The 25,504-nt window shown below is 31.1% G+C and overlaps 1 protein-coding gene across 4 annotated transcripts; it reads left to right on the top strand.

The window, feature by feature from the left end:
• The first annotated feature begins 19,050 nt into the window (after positions 1 to 19,050).
• LOC126717311 (cysteine synthase) lies at positions 19,051 to 24,855 on the top strand. 4 transcript variants are annotated; one of them, XM_050418900.1, is made up of 11 exons: positions 19,052 to 19,204; positions 19,853 to 19,907; positions 20,009 to 20,118; positions 20,439 to 20,496; positions 21,036 to 21,299; positions 21,377 to 21,514; positions 21,616 to 21,667; positions 23,163 to 23,242; positions 23,643 to 23,702; positions 23,872 to 23,952; positions 24,508 to 24,855. In XM_050418900.1, the coding sequence occupies exons 2-11, from the start codon at positions 19,866 to 19,868 to the stop codon at positions 24,598 to 24,600; spliced, it is 978 nt and encodes a 325-aa protein (XP_050274857.1). In that variant the 5' UTR covers positions 19,052 to 19,204; positions 19,853 to 19,865; the 3' UTR covers positions 24,601 to 24,855. The 4 variants fall into 4 exon arrangements, with proteins under 4 accessions (XP_050274861.1, XP_050274857.1, XP_050274858.1 ...); XM_050418901.1 differs by having other exon boundaries at positions 19,093 to 19,324; XM_050418902.1 differs by lacking the exon at positions 19,052 to 19,204 and adding an exon at positions 19,681 to 19,755.
• Positions 24,856 to 25,504: the final 649 nt, after the last annotated feature.

Raw genomic sequence — 25,504 nt, 5'->3', positions numbered from 1 at the left:
TATCATGTGGAAGTACTCCAAAGATGGAGTTTTTTCCATAAACTCGGCCTACCAGCTAGCTAATGAAGATAGCACAACTGAAAATCAGTTTCAGGGGCAGTGGCTTTGGAAACTTGATGCTCTTCCAAGGATCATAAGCTTTCTTTGGCTATGTTTTCATGGCAGTATTCCTGTTAAAAGTGTGCTGGCAACTAGAGGTATAAATTGTGGTAAGAATTGTCCATTGTGTATTCGGCATGAGGAAACCATTGTTCACCTTCTTCGAGAGTGTGAAGTTGCTCGGGACCTATGGTATAGATTGGGTGTACCTGCCTCACACATAAACTCCTTCAATGAAGACTTTGAAACTTGGCTTAAAATAAATTGTTTAAGCACAATTAGGCACAATACATCTATTCCTTGGAGTATTTTGTTTGTTTTTGCGGTTTGGTGTCTATGGAAGAATAGGAATAAAGTAGTGTTTGAAAACACCATTCTGAATCCCAGGTTGGATAAAGAGTGTATTGTTCAAGCAAGGGAGTATTTTTTCTGTGTGAGTAAAAGCCGCCAAGCTTCTTCCAGAATTGCTATCCCTGTCAGATGGACTAAGCCATTAGGTGGTTGGCATAAGCTTAACATGGATGAAGCATCGTGTGGAAACCCAGGTAAGGCCGGTGGTGGAGGAGTTATTAGGGACTGCCATGGAGACTGGGTTAAGGGGTTTTCGAGATCAATTGGGCATACTACTAGTGTCATGGCTGAGTGGTGGGCACTGCGTGATGGCCTGAATTTGGCCATTCAATTGGGAATAAGCCAGTTGGAAATAGAACTTGATGCCAAGGTGATTGTGGAAATGCTTCAAAATACAAACTGTCCTAATTGAAATTATACTACTTTACTGTGTGATTGCAAGTGTCTCATGGCCAGGTTCAGGCAGGTTCGGGTGGGACATGTGTTACAGAGGCGAATAAATGCGCCGATCTTTTGGCTAAGAGGGGTTGTTCCTTGATGGAGAATTTTGTTGTGTTTGATACCTCTCCCTCTGATGACTTAAATGTATTGCTTGAAGTTGATATGAATGGTCTGTATTATTATAGGCATGTTGCCAACACTTTGGCCTCTGTGGCCTTTTTGTAGTTGCTTTTCTGTTTAATCAAGTACCTGTTTAACCAAAAAAAAAAAAATCTTCTATAGTTGCAAATTTTTTAACTAAATTGGATGGAATGTCTAAATTGAATAATTTGAATCCTAGAAGATCTTACTATTTGGAAATCCCACATTTGTTTGGGATCTGCTAATTTTGCTGAAATTGAAAACTTTTTACTAAAAGTACCGTAGATAAAGGTAAATGTTAGTTAAAATAGTTACAACATGACTCATGAATAGTACCAAAAAGTGCAGTAGGACCCATGAATAGTAGAAAAAATAAGCTGAATAGTAAAATAAGCTGACTTTTTAATTTGGAGCCAAATACACACTAGTCTGTTTGGATCTGCTTATTTTGCTGAAACTAAAAAATTTTTATTGAAAATACTGTAAATAAATATAAAAGTTAGTTAAAATAGTACAATGAGACTTATAAATAGTACCAAAAAGTACAATGGAGCCCGTGAATAATACCAAAAATAAGTTGAATAGTAAAATAAACTAGCTTTTTAATTTGGAGTTAAATACACACTTAACTTTACTTTTTATTTATCATACTTTCAAAAAAAAAAAAGATAAATTGTTCCTTTTTTTTTTTTTGGGGATGAATAAGTTGGAGCCTGAAGGAATGATTGAGTTGAGCAGATTGGGATTCAGTGTAATAGTAAATCAAAGGTTGAGATTAAAAGTTTCAATTTTAATCTAAACCTTAAAAAAAAGTTTATTAACTATGAATTTTCTGCCATTTTTTTCCATTTTTTTTAACCTCTCTCACTCACAACTAAGGTTAATTGTTAAGTTGTGTATTGCTAAGTTATGTGTTTATGTTAAAATAATTAGTATTCTTAAAAATAAATTTTTTTTTTTTAAAAAACAGTAGGTTAATCCAACATTTGAAAATGAGAATGAGTTAAAAATGTTTAAAACATGTGCTATTGCAACTTGCAAGAGCTCATTGGCCTATCTATCAATCTATCTACATGCAATACATGAATACATAAAAATATACATACAGCCCAAATTACTAAAACAATGTTGCTTTGTCTTAATTTTTCTTCGGTTACATGAACATTTTCATTATATTATTTATCTATAAGGGTTTTATTTACATAAAAAATCATTTTGAAATTGTAATTATAAAAATGTTATATTAGGAGGGTTTTGGTTTTGGTTTTGGTTTAAAAAATCATCCTATTTATTAACCATTTATTTATATAAATTTTAAATGCATTTATTGTATTATATAATATAATAGAAGTAATATTAATAGATTTTTTGGGCGGGGCCAGAGGGCAAGTGCCACTGCCCCCCACTCAACTCTACGAAACTAAAGTTAAAAAATTGGTATGAATTTCAATCAAACTTAAATAGTAAATTTTCAATTTAGCCCCAAAAAATAAAAGCAATATAAGTATTTTCCAAATCGTTTGAATTAGTGTTTTATTTTGAATTTTCTTGCATTCAAATATTGCTTAATATACACACAAATGAATTGTTATTTTGCAAATTGATCTCAAATACTATATATATATATATATATGTTCACTTGCACGTGCATAAATGTGATGTCAAATGTAATTTTTGGCCCCTCATGTCAAATCCTAGTTCCGCCATTGGTTGAGTCCACTATGTTTCAAATTTATTTAATTTAGATATTTTGTTCAATTTCTTTAAAAATTTGTTGTTAAGCATGGAATCATATAATGAAAAAAAATATCTCACATGAAAAATCTATCAAATATTTTTATTAATTATATAGTTTTTTTCATGTGAGAAAAATATTTTTATAGTTGCAAATTTTTAACTAAATTGGATGGAATGCCTAAATTGAATAATTTGAATCCTAGAAGATCTTACTATTTGCAGATCCCATGTTTGTTTAGATTCTGCTTATTTTGCTAAAATTGAAAACTTTTTACTGAAAATACCGTAGATAAAGGTAAAAGTTAGTTAAAATAGTTATAACGTGACTCATGAATAGTACTAAAAAGTGCAATGAGACCTATGAATAGTAGAAAAAATAAGCAGAATAGTAAAATAAGCTGGCTTTTTAATTTGGAGCCAAATACACACTAGTCTGTTTGGGATCTGCTTATTTTGTTGAAATTGAAAACTTTTTACTAAAAGTACCGTAGATAAAGGTAAAAGTTAGTTAAAATAGTTACAACATAACTCATGAATAGTACAAAAAAGTGCAGTGAGACCCATGAATAGTAGAAAAAATAAGCTGAATAGTAAAATAAGCTAACTTTTTAATTTGGAGCCAAATACATACTAGTCTGTTTGGGATCTGCTTATTTTACTGAAACTGAAAACTTTTTACTGAAAATACTGTAGATAAAGATAAAAGTTAGTCATAATAATACAGTGGGACTTATGAATAATACCAAAAAGTACAGTGGAGTCCGTGAATAATACCAAAAATAAGCTGAATAGTAAAATAAACTAGCTTTTTAATTTGAAGTTAAATACACACTTAACTTTACTTTTTATTTATCGTACTTTCAGCAAAAAAAATTAGATAAATTGTTCCCTTTTTTTTTTTTTTTTTTTGGATGAATAAGTTGGAGCCTAAAGGAATGATTGAGTTGAGCAAATTGAGATTCAATGTAATAGCAAATCAAAGGTTGAGATTAAAAGTTTCAATTTTAATCTCAACCTAAAAAAAAAAAAAGTTTATTAACTATGAATTTTTTGCCATTTTTTTTCCATTTTTTTTAACCTCTCTCACTCACAACTAAGGTTAATTGTTAAGTTGTGTATTGCTAAGTTATGAGTTTATATTAAAACAATTAGTATTCTTAAAATAAATAAATAACAATGGGTTAATCCAACATTAGAAAATGAGAATGTGTTAAAAATGTTTAAAACATGTGTTATGTATCTAAGAGTTGGACCATTTTGAATATGCATCACTATTAGTTTTTTTAAGACCTTCTCTCATTTCTATGTTTGTGTTAAAAATACTTAATATTCTAAAATAAAATAAATAATAAAATAAAAGGTTAATTGCTAAGTCCGAGTTGAGCTTAGTGCAACTCTTTGAAGTTTGAAATTTTTCTTCTTACCTCTGCCAACTCTTTTTGGGGGTTTCTCATAAAAAAATAAAACTCTTTTTGGGTTTTGCGGTTTTGCTCCTAGTGATGCAATTTTCGCGGCCCATTATTTTGGAAGTTGGGCTGGATTTTGTACCGATTGGGTGGACATCTCCCCTCATAAACTATAAGGGCCTGTTTGGGTGGAAAAAAAAAAAATCACTCATCACTCCTCACTAAAATATCATCACCTCTCATTTATCACTTATCACTCTATAACTCATTTTTTATCATTCAAAAATTCCCAAATATCTCCAAAAGCCGGTTTGACACATAAACTCAGTTCTGTTTTCAACTCCAAAAACTCAAAAAATTGGGACCCACACTCTGACATATACTACCAATGCACCAGAACCCCTACCTTCCCTTCTTTACTCCACTTACCCCAAAACCAAACCAGAGATCTTCACTACAACTTTCTCAGGAAAATGGTCATGAAAGAACTGAACTCAAGTGGCACTAAGTCATGAGCTCTTGACATATACAGTCCTATATTTAGCTTCACAACCCTGGCTTCCAATCCACAATATTTACATGTTATCACCCAGCTGAGACAATTGAGGCTTGCTCTTAAACATAATTGATTAGGCTATGTATAATATAGTATTTTTTAAGGCATGCATCTACTGAGATCTATAGTCAAGGCAATTTTATTTAGGCCAAAACACCTTTTTAAGTTATGAACTACCATGTCATAGATTTGCCTTTATCTTCTTCTAACTTCAATTTGACTTGTAATACTCCTGTGGCTGTATGTGCATCAATGATCTACCATGAAAGGCACATGGTAAATGAATACTCAAAGAGAGCAATAAACTTGGGGCTTAGTCTATTTGAGCTACTATCCGAAGCTTTTGGGCTAAACCCCAGCCACCTAAAAGACATGGATTGTGCTCAGGGGCTTCTTCTTCTAGGTAATTACTACTGAAATGCCCTGAACTAGAGCATATTTTTGTCTTCCCCACTCCAAATTTCATATTATTTTGCCTTACCCACAACCCAGATTTGCTCTGTTCCCCACTCCAAATCTCTTCTTTTTTTTTCTTTTTTTTTTTTCTCTCTCTCTCTCTTACCCATAGCCCATATTTCTCTCTTTCCCACTCCAAATTTCAGATTTTTTTTTCCCTCTTACCCACAGCCCAAAAACAATAGATACAAACTGGAGTAGAAGGAAGATGGGTACGGAGAAACCCATTGTTGAGACAACAGATACCCACAGCCCACGAGACCCACTGCCGAGACGGAGTAGAAGGAAGACTTGAGCTTCAGCTGGAGTGGCAGACCGGAACTGTGAGAGTAATGGGTTGTGTTAATGGCAGATGGGTATGGGGAGAAGAGAGTGGCTTGGGAAGAGAATAGGAAAAGGCAAAAAAGAAAGAAAGAAAAGAGATGGTCTGGAAGAAAGAGAAAGCCGTTGGTAGTCATTGGAGCTGGTAAGGAAAAGACAGGACACAGACAACGGGCCCACCATATGAATATATTTACCAAAATGCCACCATCACTTTTCATAACTCAAAAGCACCCAAAAATTGATTTCAATTTTACTAACTCATCACTCAAAAATCAGAGAATTTAGTGATGGAAACAAAACTTGAAAACATAGCCAAATAGACTTACTCTCTATGAGTCCCACCATTTTTAAGTGATAAGTGATAAAAACAGAACAATAGATAATGAAAATACCAAAATCCAAACAGCCTTTAAAATTGTTCCTTCCTTAACCTTGGCCTTTGTATCAAAAACTTGTACTTATTAAAATATATATATATATATATATATATTAAGAAATAGGTGGAATGGTGGAGTTTATTTTAAAAGATTATGTTGACAATATTTTTACAATATATTTTATTGCAAATTATAGGTAGTAAATTGTTATTAGTTTTAATTAAAATTCATAATTTAAATCACTTTTTTTTTCATTCATAATAATTATTTTCTTATCCATAACAATTAATAATAACTTACTACTTAGAATTTGTTATGAAAGTATTAAGAAAATTTTGTGAATATAGTAGTATTTCTCCTTTTTTTTTCATATCAAAAATTAGAATATTGGATGGATTACAAAAGCAGATCCCATAAGTTGACTATTTAATTCTATATATTGTCCATTAAAGGTTTAAAATCATGAGTTTTAGTAAACTCAAATGGTAAAATTTATAAGCATTGAATAAAAATCAAGATTTAAATCATGTTTACTATCTACATAACCAAAAAAAAAACATAATGATAAAAACCAATTATTATGGAATGAATGTTATATATTTCAATCTTAATATATCTCACTTTAAAAAAAAAATCAAATCCATGTAAATAAATAACTGTATTTCCTCAATTTTACGTGTTAGCTTGTAGAACTATTTTATTTTAAAAGGCTTTTGGTAAAATTTCATTTTAAACCCTGTAATATAGGCATCTAACAAATTAAACTCTAAGTTTTAAAAGTAACAAATTAATCCCAAAATTATTTTATATCAAAGGTAATTTTCTCAATATGTTTTTTTAATTGACACCCATTTGAATGATCTGATTATCATTTCCAACACAATATGGGTATCTTGAAAATTACTGTTTTACTCCAAGGGATGCATGGATTCTTGTAATCAAGTTGATCGAACCTGTTTACACCAATCAAATGCGTAATTACAAAATTTCCTAAAACTACTGATGAATATAATTTTTTACAAAGTTTGACAAAAATTGAACCATTTGAAGAAGCTTGAGGGTGGTCTGGGTTCCAATTTCCAACAAATCTTTATTCTTCACAAACCACCTAGTGTTCAATGGCGCATAAAGTTAATAATCTCATTGACTAATCGAGGAAGGAAAAGTTAGGAGAAAAGCAACTGCAAGTTGCAACAATTATTTGATGATTTCACAATCAGAAAACATATAATTTTAATTCCTATCGACAAGCAATTTGTTCAAGACGAGTTAGGGCCAATTCGGATAGCGGGAGAGTAAAGTAAAATTGGCCGGACCATATCTTTATAAGCATATAACTTGAATCAATAGTGGTTAATGCAAAAATCACTTGTCTAAAAACACACAGTTGTGATTGAGTTAAGAGTTCGTTTGGCTTACATTTCTTGGTGTCTTGGTGATCAATTAGAAAGCAAGAAATGCAATTTTTTTTAAGGTGTCAACGGAGGAATATTGCTTATACAGATGTTCTCAAATATGATTTTATCTCTACTACTGTTCCTCATCCTATCTAACCTAACCTTAGTTGAAAACAGCCCTCAAGCATGGTTTACCCCTTAGGGACTAGGTAAAAGTCAACACAAATAGTGTTTTTCATGCTAATACTGAAGTGGGAGCCAGGGGAATATTAGTTAAAGAGCATTGTGGAAATTTCTTAACATGATTGTCATCCTAGATTTTCCCAAGTTCAACTCTAGAGGTCGAAAATTTAATAATGCGAGAAGTAGTTTGTCTTCTGTAATCTTTGATTATCAGAAGTCTAATTCTTGAAGTAGACTATGGAGAGATAAGCACAAAATGTTTTGACATAAAGTTGATTGCTTGCTTAATAAAGTCACCCATTAGGTGGTTGATGTTGGTTAGTCCTTTTAATTTGTTAATGAAACTTTTGAGTTATCAAAAATTGTTTGCTTAATAATTAATAAAGTCACTCATTAGGTGGTTGATGATGGTTAGTCCTTTTGTTAATTAAACATCTGAGTTATCCCAAAAAAAAAAAAAAAAAAAAGTATATGTATACAAATAAAGTCACCCATGAGGCTCCCATATTTTTTTTTTTTTTTTTTTTTAAAAGTCACCCCTGAGGTGGTTTATAAAAAGAAAAAGATATATATATATATATATATATATATATCATTTAAAGAGATGGTAAATTTGGAGGATTGTAATATGTAACGTCATTTTCAAGTGAGCCCATTATTAACCATGCTTTTATTGTATACAAAATTACAAATCACAACGTATCATCAAATAATTATACATAAGAAAAGTTATTAAAAAAATAACTATGTCATTAGACTTATTGAAACTAGTTGAGCTCTTAGTTATCCCAATTCCTCCTCATACGCTTTTAATTACTTGTTTCCCTACTCTCTTGTAGAAGACTAAGGAGGGGCTTTGGTGAAGTCAGATAATTTTCTTTGAGAAGATGCAATTAACCTTGATCTTATAAATATATAATCTTGTGTGTATGTGTGTGTATATATAAGCCATATCTTAAATCAAATAAATCTATATTTAAAAAATTACAAATCACATCGTATCATCAAATAATTATACATAAGAAAAGTTATTAAAAAATAACTATGTCATTAGACTTATTGAAACTAGTTGAGCTCTTAGTTATCCCAATTCCTCCTCATACACTTTTAATTACTTGTTTCCCTACTCTCTTGTAGAAGACTAAGGAGGGGCTTTGGTGAAGTCAGATAATTTTCTTTGAGAAGATGCAATTAACCTTGATCTTATAAATATATAATCTTGTGTGTATGTGTGTGTATATATAAGCCATATCTTAAATCAAATAAATCTATATTTAAAAATAATAATTACTACAAAACTACATGCTTAATAAACAAACAAAAAAAAAACTTATGTCATAATCATTTACATTTGAAATAAATTGTAGTTTTTTCAATGTTGAGATGTAAAAGAAAACTATAAAAGAGTGTATATATATATATATATATATATATATATTTATATATTCACAAATCATATTTTATATACTCAATGGTTTATAAATTAAAGGAAACACTTTCTTTAACAATTTTCTAACAATATTTAGATTAATATTGTAATTAAATCTGTTGGGGATCACAATTTGACTCTCTATAACTACTCTAAAAACATGCCTGCGTGATATAATGTCGAATGCCATAAAAGATTTGAGTGTGCTTTCCTCATCACTAATTGATTTTGAGGTGGAATGGCATAACTCACAATCCGACAAATGGTATCAGAGCCAAGGTCATGAGTTCGAGTCACGAGAGTATCATTGTGAGGGAGGAATTGTTGGGGGGACCACAATTTGACTCCCTACAACCACTCTAAAAACATGCCCACGTGGTGTGATATCGAATGCCATAAAAGATTTGAATGTACTTTTCTCATCATCAATTGGTTTTAAGGTGGTCATAAATAAGTGATCAAAACAATTGAGAACTAAATGACAGAACAAGAATGAGATTGAAGAGATATTATTATATTTTGCCCAAAAAACACTCATACTAAATTTATAACCTATTATAAACTTGTGAGTCAGTATCCGCTTTGGGATTATAGTTTATTTTGGTTATGTATTATTTAAAAAGATACTAACATTAATAGGAATATAAACATTAATTTTTTAGGAGGCCAAATGGTATTTTTGCTAAGGATTTCATATAAACACTAAGCAATAACAAAATTTTCAAAAACAAATTGGAGGGGGATACCACGGTCTTAAAGTGACACCGCCACTGAGAGTCCCCCCCCCCCCCCCCCCCAAACAAAAAAGAAGAAGAAGTAAATATAATGCTTTGAGATAATTTCAAAGTCGTGTTGCTTTGAGCATGAGGCTACCTTGAGGATGCAATTTGATTTTGTATTTAAGGGAATTAGGATTGGAATTGCCTCAACAAAGAAGACTTTCCCAAAGCATGATCATCTAAAGCCAATTCAAGGATTATTGTTCAAAAAACTTAGGAGTCTCAATTTTACATTGTTCTTTTCTTTAGAAAAATAAAATAAAATAAATTAGAACGTTACATTATTGTAATTACAATTGGAAGAGATTCCCCAAGAAAAATTTTGTCCATTAATTTAGTTGTTATTTAAATGCAAGTAATTTTTTTAGCTTAATCTATCTACTTTAGTCCCAAAATATTTTATTTAGCAACAAAGCTACTAACATATTATCTATTTAGCCTCAAAAGTCTTTATTTTAAAGTTCTACATTTGATTTTTCTAAAAAAAAATACATTTGATCTTTTTTTTTTTTTTTTTTAATAATCTAATAGTTAAAATAGACGGTGAGGGATTGGAATGTTAGATGGGTTTGTTGAAAACATTAAAATGTGTGAATTAAACTGCAAAGACTCTTTACTACAAGGCCTTGTAGTTCAATTCACACTTCTTAATGTCATTTTGTGGTGATTTATAAAATCGTCCGTATTTATTATTTAAACAAGTCATGTGACTCATTAGTCATGTTACTAAAAGTACACAATGGTTTTATCAATCGCTGTATAAGGGGTTAGAAGAATTTTCCTTAACTATGGTTGAGGTTAATTATTTCCTAAAAAATTGAGGCTTATACACATGTTAGTATTTCAATTTATAACGTTTGCTCTATAATACTTTATCTTTTATTTGATGAAAAGGGATTTTACAAGTTAAGGTCAACTTACACTTTTATCCTGCAGCTCTTGAAATTTGGAAGGAGGGTGCCCCTAGTCTTAAAAAAACAAATTTGAGGTTGATTATATTTTATAAGGGATTAAAAAGAATTAATTGACCTCAATTGTTAATTTCAAGATTGTATTGGGGCACTTGATGGAACACATGTTCGCGTCAAAGTGTCTAATGAGGATGCACAAAGATTTCATGATTGGAAGGGTTACCTAACACAAAATGTGTTGGTAGCATGCTCATTTGATTTAAAATTTACATACGTATTATCGGGTTGGGAATGAACTGCTTGAAAATCCCACAAGGTAAATTGAATTCAAATACGTATTAGGATGTATTCTTTATAATTAAAAAATTTATATTATATAATTAACGATTGTTATTCTTTATTAACTAAATATTATCTTGTTGATGTGGGATACATTAATAGAAGTCGTCTGATTGCACCTTATAGGAGAGTGCATTATCATTTAAAAGAGTACTCTGATCATCCCCTGAAAATGCTAAAGATTTGTTTAATTTGCAACATGTGTCATTGCGCAATGCTGTTGAAAGAGTATTTGGTGTATTAAAAAAGGGATTTCCTATCATAGCAAGTACTACAAAGCTTAGTTATTGTGTTGACACTCAAAATGAAATCATTTTATCATGTTGCATATTTCGTAATTATTTAATGGGTGTCGATCCTGATGAAAGTCTGTTAAGTTCTTGACAAATCAAGAACTAGGGAAGAGAAGGTAGTTATTTCGAGGGAACTGTCCTCCAGAACTTAAGGAATAAGAGAAATGAATTAATGAGAATTAGAAGATAGAGAAGAGAGATAAGGAAGAAGACGAGCAACTGAATAATTTTCTGCTTATCCTTTTCCATTCTACTTCCAAGCTTATATACAAGTCTTTATCCACTAACTAACTCCCTAACTGACCATGCCATTTAGCTAACCATGCCAGCTCACTTATGTGCCAACTCATCAACTAACAGCTTGCACCCACTAACAACAAGTAAAATATCAATGAGTAAAAATATCAATGACTAATACAATACAATCCAGACTAGACTATGGCACTTGGATTCCTAACAAAGTTTTATTGCTAAAGTTGATGGAGAGGTTTTACATTCTTATTGTAAACGTGCAGCCTCTACTCTAAGAGAAGATGGTGAGGATACTAGGCAAGGAGATATTATAAGAGATTCTATAGCATTAGCCATATAGCAAAACTATGTCCAAATGTGATAGCTTTTGGGTTTATTGTTGTCATGTCGTTTAAGACTATATTATGTTTCAATTACTTAGACTTAAAATGTTATGCATATTTCTCTTTTTATTTTGATATTGTTCTCTATCTTTTGATAATTAATATTAATATTCACACAATATTTTATATGTATTTTTTGTCCTATTAATTATAGTATGGGTAAGTTATCAAAAAAAAATATTGTGGAGATCCAAGCAAAGAAGTACAATGGAGTAGTGTTATGAATGATGCTTTAGTGGATGCTTTTTTGCATAAAATGATCATAGGTGGTAGAGTTAATGGAACTTTTTTCTCTAAGGCATATGATAACATAGTGAAAGAGTTGGTTGAAAATTTTCACATGGAGATTAACAAGGATAAGGTTAAGAATCAACAAAAGACACTGAAGAATAATTTTAATGAATGCTATAGCATATTTAAAGATGGATTGAGCGGTTTTGGATAGAATGATTCTTTAAATATATGAGCAGTTGAACCAGAAGTTTGGGAGCCACTCATAAGGTAAATTACCATTTTTTTGTAAGTTTAATTTTGTATTACATAATTATATCTATTGTATAACCATTTTTCTTGGTTTGTAACAATCTAAACCTTTAGCCAAGAAGTGGATGATAACACCTATGCCCAACTACTTTAAAATGGCACAACTTTGGGTTAAAGATAGAGCAAAAGATAATCATGCTGAAACTGCAAAAGAGAAACATACTAGGTATGCTGCATCGACCACTATTGATGAGATTGATAATTTGGTATCTCATAATGAATTTTCTTTGAAGAACTTTGAAGTGGAAGATGATAAGAGGTTACCAGAAATTAATGTTGTACGTTCTCGAGTAGCATCATAAGATGCAATGTCTTCTAAAAGTAAGAAAAGATGACTGGCAGAAGATGATAAATTTAGGAATGTAGTTTCCCGGTCATTTGATAATGTATCAATGGCAATTGACCACTATTGATGAGATTGATAATTTGATATCTCATAATGAATTTTCTTTGAAGTGGAAGATGATAAGACGTCACCAGAAATTATTGTTGTACGTTCTCGAGTAGCATCATAAGATGCAATGTCTTCTAAAAGTAAGAAAATATGAATGGCATAAGATGATAAATTTGGGAATGTAATTTCCTAGTCATTTGATAATGTATCAATGGCAATTGATAGAGCGACTGAGGTTTTGGCAAAGTTTTTTTGACAGTCATATGGAGCAGAAGTTTAGACAGTTTTGGGCGTATTGAACGTGGATCCAATATCAAGGCCTACATATTTTTTATGGAAAATCCAACATATAAGGAGATATTCTTTGGTTGCCCAGATCATGAGCGCAAATGTATACTATTGACACTAATGTTTAAGCCTAAAAATTTTAAAAAAGTGTGGGATTTCTTAGCCAACTTAAGTTTTGGAATGAATTTTGTTATTTTGTTTTGTTTGAGCAAGACTCATTATAAGAGTTTTTTTAAAAGATATTTATTTGCATTTTTATACAATATTTATTTTGTTGAAAATAAATATGTGATGCGTGAATTGCTTTACAACATAAAAATATACATAACTTGATTTTTAGCTACAATAAATTTTTCATTTTCCATAAACTAGAATAATTTTTTATGTTCTTTAAAATGAGGGGTATAATAGTAATGTTTTTATAAAATAATTACATTCCATTCCTTCTAATGTCACTTCCAAATAATATTAATTACATTCCATTCCATTCCATTTCATTTTCTTCAATTCCTTTATTTTATAACATCCAAACAAAATTTTTTAATTTCATTCAATTCTATTCCTTTCTTTACTAAATCCATTCTATTCCATTCCTTTAATGATCATTCAATTTTATTCCATTTTTTTTATACAAGATATAATTTATACTCTAACATAATCTAAGTGTACATGTGTGTGAAACTCCCTCCTGAAGACCTGAACCCCGGTCCTTATCTCCCACACCCCATAAGCACTTATACTTATAGAATGACCATCTTACCAAGGATATGCGGTGATATTTTATTCCATTATAAACTTCCAAACGAGCCCTTAAAAGGTTATTGAGGGCATTGATCACGGCCGTTGAGCAATATGTCCATACTTTATGCAAACATGGCATGTATAGCTTCACAATGGAGATTATTAATTAATTTGGAAATTAGAAAGGTAGGTAAGGGCCATGAGGTTCACACTTCGCAGGGCGAAATCCATAAAGTAATCCAAATAAATAAATAAAACTAAAAAATCTCAGGTGCTTTCTAAACTGAAAAGAAGAGTAGAATATGATCATTATCGGGGAATACAAATAATTTATTATCTTTCAGTCACCATTATCTGATAATTCTATTGGATTTCGGATCTTAATATTAAAAATTTAGAAAATATAATATTAGATCTAATCTCAAAATTTCCTTGCAAATCTTTTACAGTATTAAATTGCAATGCTGACATGCTGTTATCCATCTTAACTTGGTCAAAGCCCCCTAAATGATTCTTACCAAAATATAATATTGTTTTGTTATATTATAATGGATATATATCAAAGCTAGATCCTCATTCCACGTTTTTGATTCCATACTTTTTTTGTATAATTTAGTAAAAAACAGACAGCTTGGTAGGCTATAAGCTGTCAGATCATATTTTAGTGAGAACTTTGGACTTGCACAGCTCATTTACCAAAATATATTTTTTTTCTGAACCCATTTACAAAAAATAAGCAATAATAGGGATACAAGTTTTTTTTTTTTAATATTTCTTTGATTGGTTGAAATGGTCAATTATAATTGGTGCAACACACTTTCACATTAGTCTAATACTATCATAATTTATATTAGGTGTTAAAATTTTTTATTATTAAAAGATCAAATTAGCAGCTAAAAAAAAAAAAAAAGGAAATTTTTTGTCTTGTTAAAGATTGTTATAGCCAACTCAAGCAATTAAGTCCCAAGAATTTTCAAAGTAAGAAAATATTTTATTTTATTTTATTAAAAATCATTTAGACATGTTGAAGATAGATAATCCTTTAAATTATTTCATGTCTCTAATCTACTGTTAAGAGATTTTATCTATTAAATTAACTAAAATTGATATAGCGGATCTAGATTGTGCAATTTTTTTTTGTTCTTTTTTGATAGGTAAATGGTGGAGGCAAAACAAGATTATTAACTAGTCCTAACAAAGTGGGCAAACAAGATTATTAACGTTCCAATTCATATTGAATTTTAAACCTTATAATTTATGGATGCTTTAAAATTAAGTCTTATAATTTCAAAAAAATTAAGTTAAAATGTAGAGTTTAAGATTGATACAAATTAAACCTTATAATTTTTTTAGTTTCAAATCAAATCCTAAAATTTTTTAATCATATAAATTAAAATCCAACGTCAAACTCAAAAAAGACCAGGATTTTATTTGATACTAACAAAACTATAGTTTTTAGACCTGGACCGTTCAATGAACCGTAAAATGGAGAGGTTCAAGGTTTTTGAAGTTGGACCGAAGTCGAATTGTGATGACGTCATAATTAATTTAATAATTATTTAAAATATAAATAAATATATTAAATTAGTACAAAAAAACAAATACTAACTAATTAAAATAGTCCAATTAAATATAAAGATCTATTTTTTCAAACGTATTTTTCATATTATAACTTTTACAAACAAAAATATAGTATTTATTTATTTATATGTTGATTAGTTAAACTTGTGATAATAATAGTATAATAATTATTATTATAATATAACAATTAGAAGGGCAACCACCCACCTTAAATAAAATTTTAAAAAAGGACATATATTATTATTATTAAAAAAAAGAAAAAGAAAAAGAAAAGAAAGATACAAGCTGGTATCAATATTGACGGATAACAAATTTGCAAGTAAAGTTTAAAAACATTTGAATAGTCAAATCACTCTAATTATTTCATTGGGTTCACGAGGTCACGTGGCTAGTGGTGTTGTCAGCGAAACAGTGCGGCACACTTAACAAAAACACGAAGACAAGTGATTATTTATTAGATTGTGTTTGAATATCATTTATTATTGAAAATTAAAAACACTATAATAAAATAATTTTTAAATATGTGAATAATGTCGTGGGATCTAGTTTTGAAATTGTTTTTGCTAAAAAAATATTTTCAAGTCTCGTAAACAGTGTACGAAATCCATTGAAAAATATGGGACACAGTTGAAAAGTGTTTTTCAACATTATCCAAACATACACTTAGTGTGCGTGGATTAAAATTATAAATTATTTTACCATTCAGTTTTTTTTTGTTACTATTTATGAGTCATATTGCTTATTTGGCCACTATTTATGGATTCTGCTGTACTATTTCAATTAATTTTTACCTTTATTTACAGTACTTTCAACAATAAATTTCCAATTTCAGCAAAATAAATGGTATCCAAATAAATCTTTAAGTGCACTCAAGAAACAAGGAACAAAGAAACAAAATTTGAGGAGTTATTCTAGCTTCTGCGCGAAGTGTTGCTAAGAAGAAGGAGAAGAGGAAAATGGGATGTGGGGATGATCGGCAAAAATATACTATCGGAATTTAACAGTGATAGTGGTAACATACTAATGTGGCTCTCTGTTTTCTTTTTCTCTCTTACGATTTTTCTTTTTCTTTTTTATATTTAAATTCTCTCCCGGTTGATTTATGTTTTTTGACCAAAATACGATAAAAAAGGGAACCAAGCAAGCCGTTAAAACTGGCCATGGTTCTCAGAACCGTACGGTCCGACCACGGTTTGAGCGGCTCTATACTTTTTTTCACATAAAGAGGTTTTTAAGGTTAAAAGAATCGTAATAGTGACCGATTCATGGTTAACTGGGTCGGACTATATGGTTCGGTTTGGGTTTGAAAACCATAAATGAAACTATAAGGTTTAAATTTGAAACCACTCCTCTAATGGAATGTTTAGGTTAGACTAAATTACAAATTACACCCTAAAGTTTAAGGTAATTTTCATCCACTCTCCTAAAGTTAGGTATCGTTTGGATTCACTCCCTTTCTTCAATGCACCATGCCTAATTGTTCATTAAGTTCATAATTAATCAAAATAGTCTCAAACATAGAGGCTACAAAATAAAAACATATTCAAATATAGAAGGTGTAAAATCAAAACAAATACAAGCATAGGTGTCATTAGGGTGAAATCTAGCTGTTAACACACAGCTAGGCATGACAAAGCAAATCCAAAAAATACCTAATATAAGGGGAGCATATCAAAATTTTAAAATTTTAGGAGGCAAAATCAAAATCGCAAACTCTAATAGTGTAAATTACAAATTAGTCATCATAATTTGCCTTTTTTTTACTTAAATAATTTACCCTTATTTCATAAAATGGACAACACCTATTGGCTATTGCTAACCAATTATCTAGAATGTGACTTCATTTATTCTATTGGACCAGAAAATTTTATATATATATATATATATATTACACAACAAGGATTGTTATCCATAACCATAATCTTCTAAAAAAAAAACAAAGGATTGTTATCCATAACTTATTATGTAGCCGTAGCAATGAATTAGACACAAAACAAAATAAAAACTCTTATTTATCATTGTATTGGTCGATGAAGCAATGTATCGAGTACGCTTAGTGTCTAAGTACATTTGACTTTGGATTGTGATGTACGTGTATCTGTCAACTGGTCCACAAAGGCACACAATTTTTTTTATTAAAAAAAATAAAGGTATACAATATTTGTTCAAAGAATTAATTATTAGCAAAAAGGAATAAAAAGAAGTTGGGAGGAAGAGAAGGAAAGGGCAATAACAAATTCAAAACAAAAGCTATGTGATAATATATGATAAAATGTGATGCCATAGGTTCAATCTTCGCCTACACTAAAAATCGATTGGTGTCTTAGTCTGATGATAAAGAGCTATTATTAAGAGTGAAAGTCATATATTAAAACTATCTTAAAAAAAAAAAATTACACCTTTTTTTATACAAGATAGAATTTATACTCTAGCCTAATCTAAGTGTATATGTGTGTGAAACTCCCTTCTGGAGACTTGAACCCCGACCCTTGCCCCCCATACCCCATAAATATTTATATTTGTGGAGTGACAACTGCACCAAGGGTGTGTGGTGGTGACACTTTCTTAATCAGACAGGGCCACTTAAAATAAAACCAATAGTGCTATAATGGTTGTTTTTATATTTAATTATTCGTTTTATACCATTATTTGCAAGATTAACCATAAATGCTTGATTTTTGTATTTAATACTTTAATATAATATTAATTTGTAAAGTCAACAATATTTTTAAATTAATAAATTAATGAATTGACCAAGAGTGCTGTAACTCAATTGAAATATTTTAGTATTTTTAATGGAAATATCTAAATCCACTCTCCCTGGTTGTAACTATCAAAAATAAATTAGTGAATTGATTGAATGGTAGGATGCACTATTATCTATATAAAAAAAAATCAAATTGAAAATAATATATAAGTTCCTTGAAAAAAAAAAAAATATATATATATATATATATATTACTTATTCAATCAACATCTTCATAGGAGATTAATATATAATTATATTACTTAGTATTCAATCAACATTTTGTTTTGTATATAATCTAACTATAAAAAATTTGAAAATTTCCATATTTTATGAATAAAATAGTTATTAATAATTAAATGTGTTTACTTTGAATTTTATTAGCATAGAATGTATGAAAATAATATTTTTATTTATTTATAGAGAAATAATGGCAAAGGTGGAGGTAGGATTCAAACCAAGTATATGAGTCTAAATTTGGTAATAATAGAACGTCCGTTTCTGATGATAATCAGTTTTTGATGTATGCGGGAATTAAACTCCAGATCTCTTATTCAATCATGAGAGACTTTATCAGTTGAGCTAACTGGAATCCACGGATCTTACAAAATTTAATCTCATATAAAACACATAATAGAGTCCTATTAGATTATCACTAAAAAGTAAAAACTTCTATAAAAAGAAAATATTAATAAAAGGTAATTTGCATATTAATAATAGGTTTTTTTTTTTTTAAGGAAAAATATTAATAATAGGTTGATTTGTCAAAATTACACGTAATGAATGCAAACATTGACAAAAATGGCTAAAAGCCAACTCCATATACGTGTTTAATTTAAAATAATAGCCGGCAGAGGACAAAATATTCGAGTAATAGCGAAAAGGGTCCCACACTAAAAACTCTACTTATATATATAAACAAAAAAACTACAGGTTTTCTTAGACTTTCCGCTACCCCCTCTCTCTCTCTTTCCCTTTCCCTTTCTCTCCTTCTCTTTGTCCGACGTTCTGTTTGGTCTTTGGTCTTTGGTCTCTCAGCTCAGATAAGCTTTTCTTGGTGAGAGTTTCAAGCTTATCACACACTTTTTATTGTTATTGTTATCGTTTTCTTTTCTTTTTTCCTTTTGGTTTCAAAGGTTTCTCTGTAAAGCTCTGCATTGCTTTCAAAATCTCCAAGGTGGCAGAATTTCTCTTTACACTATAATCTTTAAAGCATTTTTGTTATGGGGTTTGTTAAAGATTGGTTTTTTTAAGCTTTGAAAGTTGTATTTGATTAGATTTCTTTAGAATTTATTATTGGGGAATATGTTGTATTTGATTCATTTTTTATAGTCCTTTTAATGGAGTAGTTGAACTTTTGGACTTTTGTAGGTAGATTTTGTTTCTTTATTATGGTTTTGTAATTTGTTTTGTTAATAATATGGAGTTGGTGATCTCAATGGTTGTTAATATGGTGTCTCACACTTTGTTTAGTTGCTGAAGGTATGGAGGAAAAGAAATGAAAACAGAACTCTTTTTTTTTTTGAAATGAAATCCAAACTCATTAGACACCACTGATTACTGTATAAAGCTCACTTATGTGGACTCTGAGCCCTTAAAAATCTGTTTGTTAGTGATGAAAATCTATTTTCAAAACGTTTCCTTCTGTGTGTGTGTGTTTAAATGAGTAATAATAATTAACTGATATTTAATATTGGTTTTCCAGTGATCTGTGAAAAATGGTGGAGGAGAAGACTGTGATTGCGAAAGATGTTACTGAAGTAAGACATTTAAATCTCTACCTTAATACCCTTATTGTATTTTATTAATGAAAGACACTTAGCTTACTGTATGTTTACAATTACTTTTCTGGAATTTGCAGTTAATTGGTAAGACACCATTGGTGTATCTCAACCGTGTTGTAGATGGTTGTGTTGCTCGAATTGCCGCTAAGCTAGAGATGATGGAGCCCTGCTCTAGTGTGAAAGACAGGTAGTTAATTGCATTTCTTCTGTTGTTATATTGGAATAACTAATTACTTGAAAGCTATGTAATTTCTTTCTCATAATAATTATCGTGAGGCTGCATCTGCTTGTTAAATTGGACTTGATTGGAATCTTGGTTCTGTGTGATTCAAGATTCTTGCATTCAAACCCAAAATCATTGGGATACTTAGGGCACTGGACATTGCTATATTTAATTATGGTCTCCAAGGCTATATTCCATGCCCAATGCAGCCTTAAAATTATTTGTATTGTTGGAAGTTTTTTCTCCCACTCAGTACTATATGCAAATTCTTTCCTTCCTTCCAGGATTGGATATAGTATGATCTCTGATGCAGAGGCAAAGGGCCTCATTACTCCGGGTGAGGTTAGTAATTAAATCATCCTCATTCAGATATGTTTTTTTTTTGTCCATTTTAACCTTGACTTGAAATCATAATAGATATTCAATTAAAAGGCCTATTTGCATTGTGCATGTTTGCATTGTCTCTTATTGATACCACTGCTAAGTGTTATCCTAGTTTCAGTGTCACAATTTTGTTGAATATAAATGATGCTTTGCGGATTAGACTGCCATTACATTGTCATTTTGCTTAACACATACATAAACACCAAGTTGTGAAGTTTTATCGATTATGAATTATTTTCTGTGGTGTTAATTTAACAAATTGCTAAAAATAGTAAAGAAATGCTATTTTACTCATTAAGCATTTCCTATACCTGGAGCAATAGCTTCTGGTCCCAAGTTCACCCACATTTTAACATGAATCATGTGATGTTACATTTTCAACTTTATAGTTCAACTGAAAATTAGATATCTCTTTACTTTTATATACTTTAATAGTGCAATGAGGTGAATGAGGAAACTTTTTAGTTGATAGAATTTCCTTCTTGTTCATGCTATAGAGTGTCTTGATTGAACCTACCAGCGGCAACACTGGCATAGGCTTGGCATTCATGGCAGCTGCCAAGGGTTACAAACTCATAATTACCATGCCTGCTTCAATGAGTCTTGAAAGAAGAACCATTCTTCGAGCTTTTGGAGCTGAGCTGGTTTTAACAGATCCAGCCAGGGGTATGAAAGGGGCTGTTCAGAAGGCGGAAGAGATACTGGCAAAGACTCCCAATGCTTACATTCTTCAGCAATTTGAGAACCCTGCAAACCCAAAGGTATCATTGTGTGAATGTCTTGTGCATTTATGTGTTGCTCTTTGGAGAATTATGATCACATTATTCTTTGTATTTAGGTCCATTATGAGACCACAGGACCAGAGATCTGGAAAGGGACTGGTGGTAAGGTTGACGCGCTCGTGTCTGGGATAGGAACTGGAGGTACAGTAACAGGTGCTGGAAAGTATCTCAAAGAGCAAAACCCTGACATCAAGGTTAGCTTTTTTAAATTATCTGAATTAGTGGAAAAGTCAATATAAACTTATTACTGATGTTTATTTCCCAATGTTCTTAGTCCCTTTCTTTTTGTGTTTAGCTCTATGGGATTGAACCAGTTGAAAGTGCAGTATTGTCTGGAGGCAAACCTGGTGAGTGATAATGTTTTACATGCTTCATTCAAATGTTCTTCCTTATTTACTCTATTACTTTAATTGCTATTACACTCGCGTTTGGGTATAAAATTTATTGGCTTAGCAACATGGACCAAAGGGTATCATCTAGAACTTGGAGGGCGCATCATTTAAAATTCATTTTGGCTAGTTTACTTGCGTTCCTAATGTTTTGTAGCAAATGTTGTTAACATATGTTTCTCTTTTAACTTTCTTTTTCCTTTGAAATAACTTTACATCCTTATGTATTTGCTGGCATATTTGCATTTTCTACCTTCATAGAAAATGGTTCTAATATCTCTTTATCTTTAAACTTTGTGCAACTTTTGAAATAACTTTACATCCTTCTGTATTTGCCAGCATTGTTGCATTCTCCATCACTTTTCCCATCTTGTTTTGTTACCATGCTTGATTCCTGCCTAAACGTTCTATCCCTAGAGGCATTTCCCTGGGTGGGATGTTATGCCTTTGATTAAATAATAATTACTTTCTATTCAAGACTAAACTAATGTTGAAGAAGTGAGATCATGGTACTGTCTGGGTGGATATCCAGCCCTGTTAGGCAGAGAAAACTGAGTTGACCCTGCTAATATGCATGTATAGGTAGTTGAACTGGTGTATTGGAATAGTCCTATAATATGCAACTCATTCTGTGCTAGCATAGAGAAATAAGTGCTGATTCTGTTTGTGTTTTTAGCTGTTTGCTATTACCTCTTCCGCCACCAATCCAGTTCCACTTTTCTATCTTCCACTGTTTGTTGATTACCAGTAGTTTCAACTTTTTGTTTGACTTGTTGGGACCTGCATGTCATATTTTTTACCTCTGTACGAATCAAACACATTTCTATAGAATTGCTGCAAGATCCTGGTTGGTGGATGATTTTCTTTTGTTTGTTTTGTTATTGATGGTAATTTTCAAGTTTTCATCTAAAGCAACAAACTTTATTTTTACTGTTTATTTATTGTTATTTTTCCTACTAGATGTTTCTGTACTCTGTTTACCAATTTATTTGAGTAAGTGTTAAGTTGCCTTTTTACATGTTTATGTAGTTCATTAGACAAATTCATTGAGGAAATAGTGAACTGGCATCAAATTAATTTGCTTTGACAGTCTTTTATCTACTTTATAACCATCTTTTGCTTTTTTGGTCATGGCCTTGATAACTATTTGAAGCCACATACCTATATTCCTTATGTCCCTTCCCCTCTCTTCATATCATTAACTTGACATAAATTACTGCCGATATTCATTGTCTCATCCATATTTTGAGTCATGATTCTCAATAACATTGATATTTAAAACTTCATATCAGGATAAGTCTGGATTATTTGTCTTGGGAAGTTGCCATTTCTTTATGTTTTTGTATTAGCATTTCCTCAAAACTCTTGAAATTCTGTAGCAAGCTTGCTTACATGTCTGTCCTATCTGATGCAAACAAAGTCTTACTTGATTAACTGAACTGTCAATCTCAAGGCCCACATAAGATCCAAGGAATTGGTGCTGGCTTCATCCCTGGAGTTCTGGATGTCAATATACTTGATGAAGTTGTTCAAGTAAGTGTTCAAAACTTTTAATTGGGATAGAATGTGCAGAACTTCCTAATCACAAGCAAGTTTTAGATAATCTGTCCAAGGCTTATTCTAAAATGTGGAATATCTAGTATCTAACCTTATGAAGTTCACCAGTTTTTTCTCATTTTTAAAATAATAAGAAGTTTCATCTTGTTTGATATTATCATTGTGGCAGTCATGAATTTTCTTAATATAACAAAATATATGGAAATAAATTATGTCCAATAGGATTTGAACCTATGCTAAAGGTTTGATGATAGTATATTCTATATTATGTAATATGACATTTTCTTTTAGAAATTTATGCAAGCGCATTTTTTCCCCTTTTATGCTTTATTGCCTTTCTTCATTAACATCTCTGACCAACATGGTATCATTGTAGGTATCAAGTGAAGAAGCTATTGAAACTGCTAAGCTACTTGCATTGAAAGAAGGTTTGCTGGTAAGCCCATACAATGAAAAATATGTTTCAACAAGGTCTTTTTTTTTCCCCAACAATTTTTTGCTACTGTGTCCATTCTCAAAATTTTTATTGAAAAAGTTTGTTGTTGGATGCCCTCTGGTTTGTTTTTTTTGATCTTCTAAGATATCTGTGCGAACATGTATTGCAGGTAGGAATATCATCTGGTGGTGCAGCTGCTGCTGCAATTAGGATAGCAAAGAGGCCAGAAAATGCTGGAAAACTCATTGTTGTAAGTTTGATCTTGTTCTTTCTAGTTAGTTACCTCATTCTGTGTTCAGCCATAGAACCCACTGTAGAGGCAATATCAATATGTATACATGGCTGTACAAGAAAGAAACAATTTTTTGTGAACTGTGGGCAGCACACTAGCTTCTGTCTGCTTAGGATACACAATTGCCAGTTACCTGATCAAATTGACAGCTCCACACACATTATTGATTGATAAAATATTAAATTTAGAATATAAGAGATCAGTAAATAGAATTGTTTACTAGGTTTGATTTGCTCAATACTTCATCTGCATGGTCGTCCAAATTCTTTCTTGAGATGTAGGACTTTTTTGCTGAATATACTGTATTTGTTTTTGTGTTTTATATATAGTGGTGTCACTTTGTAGTTGTTTAATCTGGTGTATGCATGCAACTGTCGCAAAATTTATAATAAGTTCTATATCCATTGAATCTCTTTCCCGGACTTATGTTGAGTCTAAACTTGTTGAGTGTACACAATGGAATGAGAATTTAGGAAAGTTTGTACTGATATTTTTGTTACCAAAACCGGACAGGTGATCTTCCCCAGCTTTGGAGAGCGTTATCTGTCGTCTGTGCTGTTTGAATCCGTAAAGCGAGAGGCAGAGAGCATGGTTTTTGAGCCCTGAGATATTCCGTGGCTTCAAGTCATGCTGTTTGCATCTGAGATGGGCATAGAACATGGTTTTCGAGCTACAATTTGGCTTATCGTTTGGATACTGTTGCTTCCTCGTGTCTACCATGAATAAATTATGTGAATAGTATCAATGCTTTGAACTGTTGTATATTGATTAACCAAGGAATGTATGTGGTGACCTGAGACTCAGAATTCCTCAAGTCTTGAGATTAAATAAGGTAATTTATGTAGTTCATTTATTGGAATAGTCCAATTCCTCTTTCTTTTTTGATAAATCAGCTAGCCTTCCACTGAAAATTCTTGAAAGAGTAACACAAGCAGACAATTGCAACCAAATCTAACAGCATTAAAAGTATAGGACTGCTAAACACAAGCTCAAACAGAAACCTCACATACATAGGAAAAAAAAATCCAGCCACTAAATATACAACAATAAAACCAAAGCAACTCAAATTACAAGCACATAATAAAGAATTTTTTATCCACAACACCATACCAAGTATGGTCCTATGGGGTTCTAGAAACCTCCCAAGCTTCTGCTGGTTGAAATCCGATAATTCCTCACATCCGAACTTTTTGGCCCCCGTTAAATTAATGTCCAATAGGAAGTGGCAGGCTGAACATAACGAACAATTTGAGATTCAGCTATTGGCCTTTCGAAAGTGGGAAAAAAAATTTGGGTTACAATGAAAATTACAATTCACTCAGTTTGCCTACTATTTACATTTTGCGTTCACTACGTTAGATGAATTTACAGGTCAACTATGCTCCGAACCAATTGTATGCAAGTAAGTAGCGTAGCAAAATTTCCTTGCCAAGCTACATGAAACAGATTTCTGGTAGTCCACAGAAAAATTATTGCTAATTGCCCGAAATGAGAAGTAAAAATATGCTGT

The sequence above is a fragment of the Quercus robur genome, chromosome 3, assembly GCF_932294415.1.
Source record: "Quercus robur chromosome 3, dhQueRobu3.1, whole genome shotgun sequence".
NCBI classification, from domain to species: domain Eukaryota; kingdom Viridiplantae; phylum Streptophyta; class Magnoliopsida; order Fagales; family Fagaceae; genus Quercus; species Quercus robur.
Note: the sequence above shows the minus strand (reverse complement) of the source record. Positions and strands in the feature narration are given on the sequence as shown.

What these genes read in the sequence shown, in the direction of transcription:
- LOC126717311 (XM_050418900.1), top strand. Translation starts at nt 19,866, where the DNA reads ATGGTGGAGGAGAAGACTGTGATTGCGAAAGATGTTACTGAA. An exon ending in AGAACCCTGCAAACCCAAAG is followed by an intron (nt 21,300 to 21,376) that starts GTATCATTGTGT and finishes CTTTGTATTTAG; the next exon opens with GTCCATTATGAGACCACAGG. An exon ending in TACTTGATGAAGTTGTTCAA is followed by an intron (nt 23,243 to 23,642) that starts GTAAGTGTTCAA and finishes GTATCATTGTAG; the next exon opens with GTATCAAGTGAAGAAGCTAT.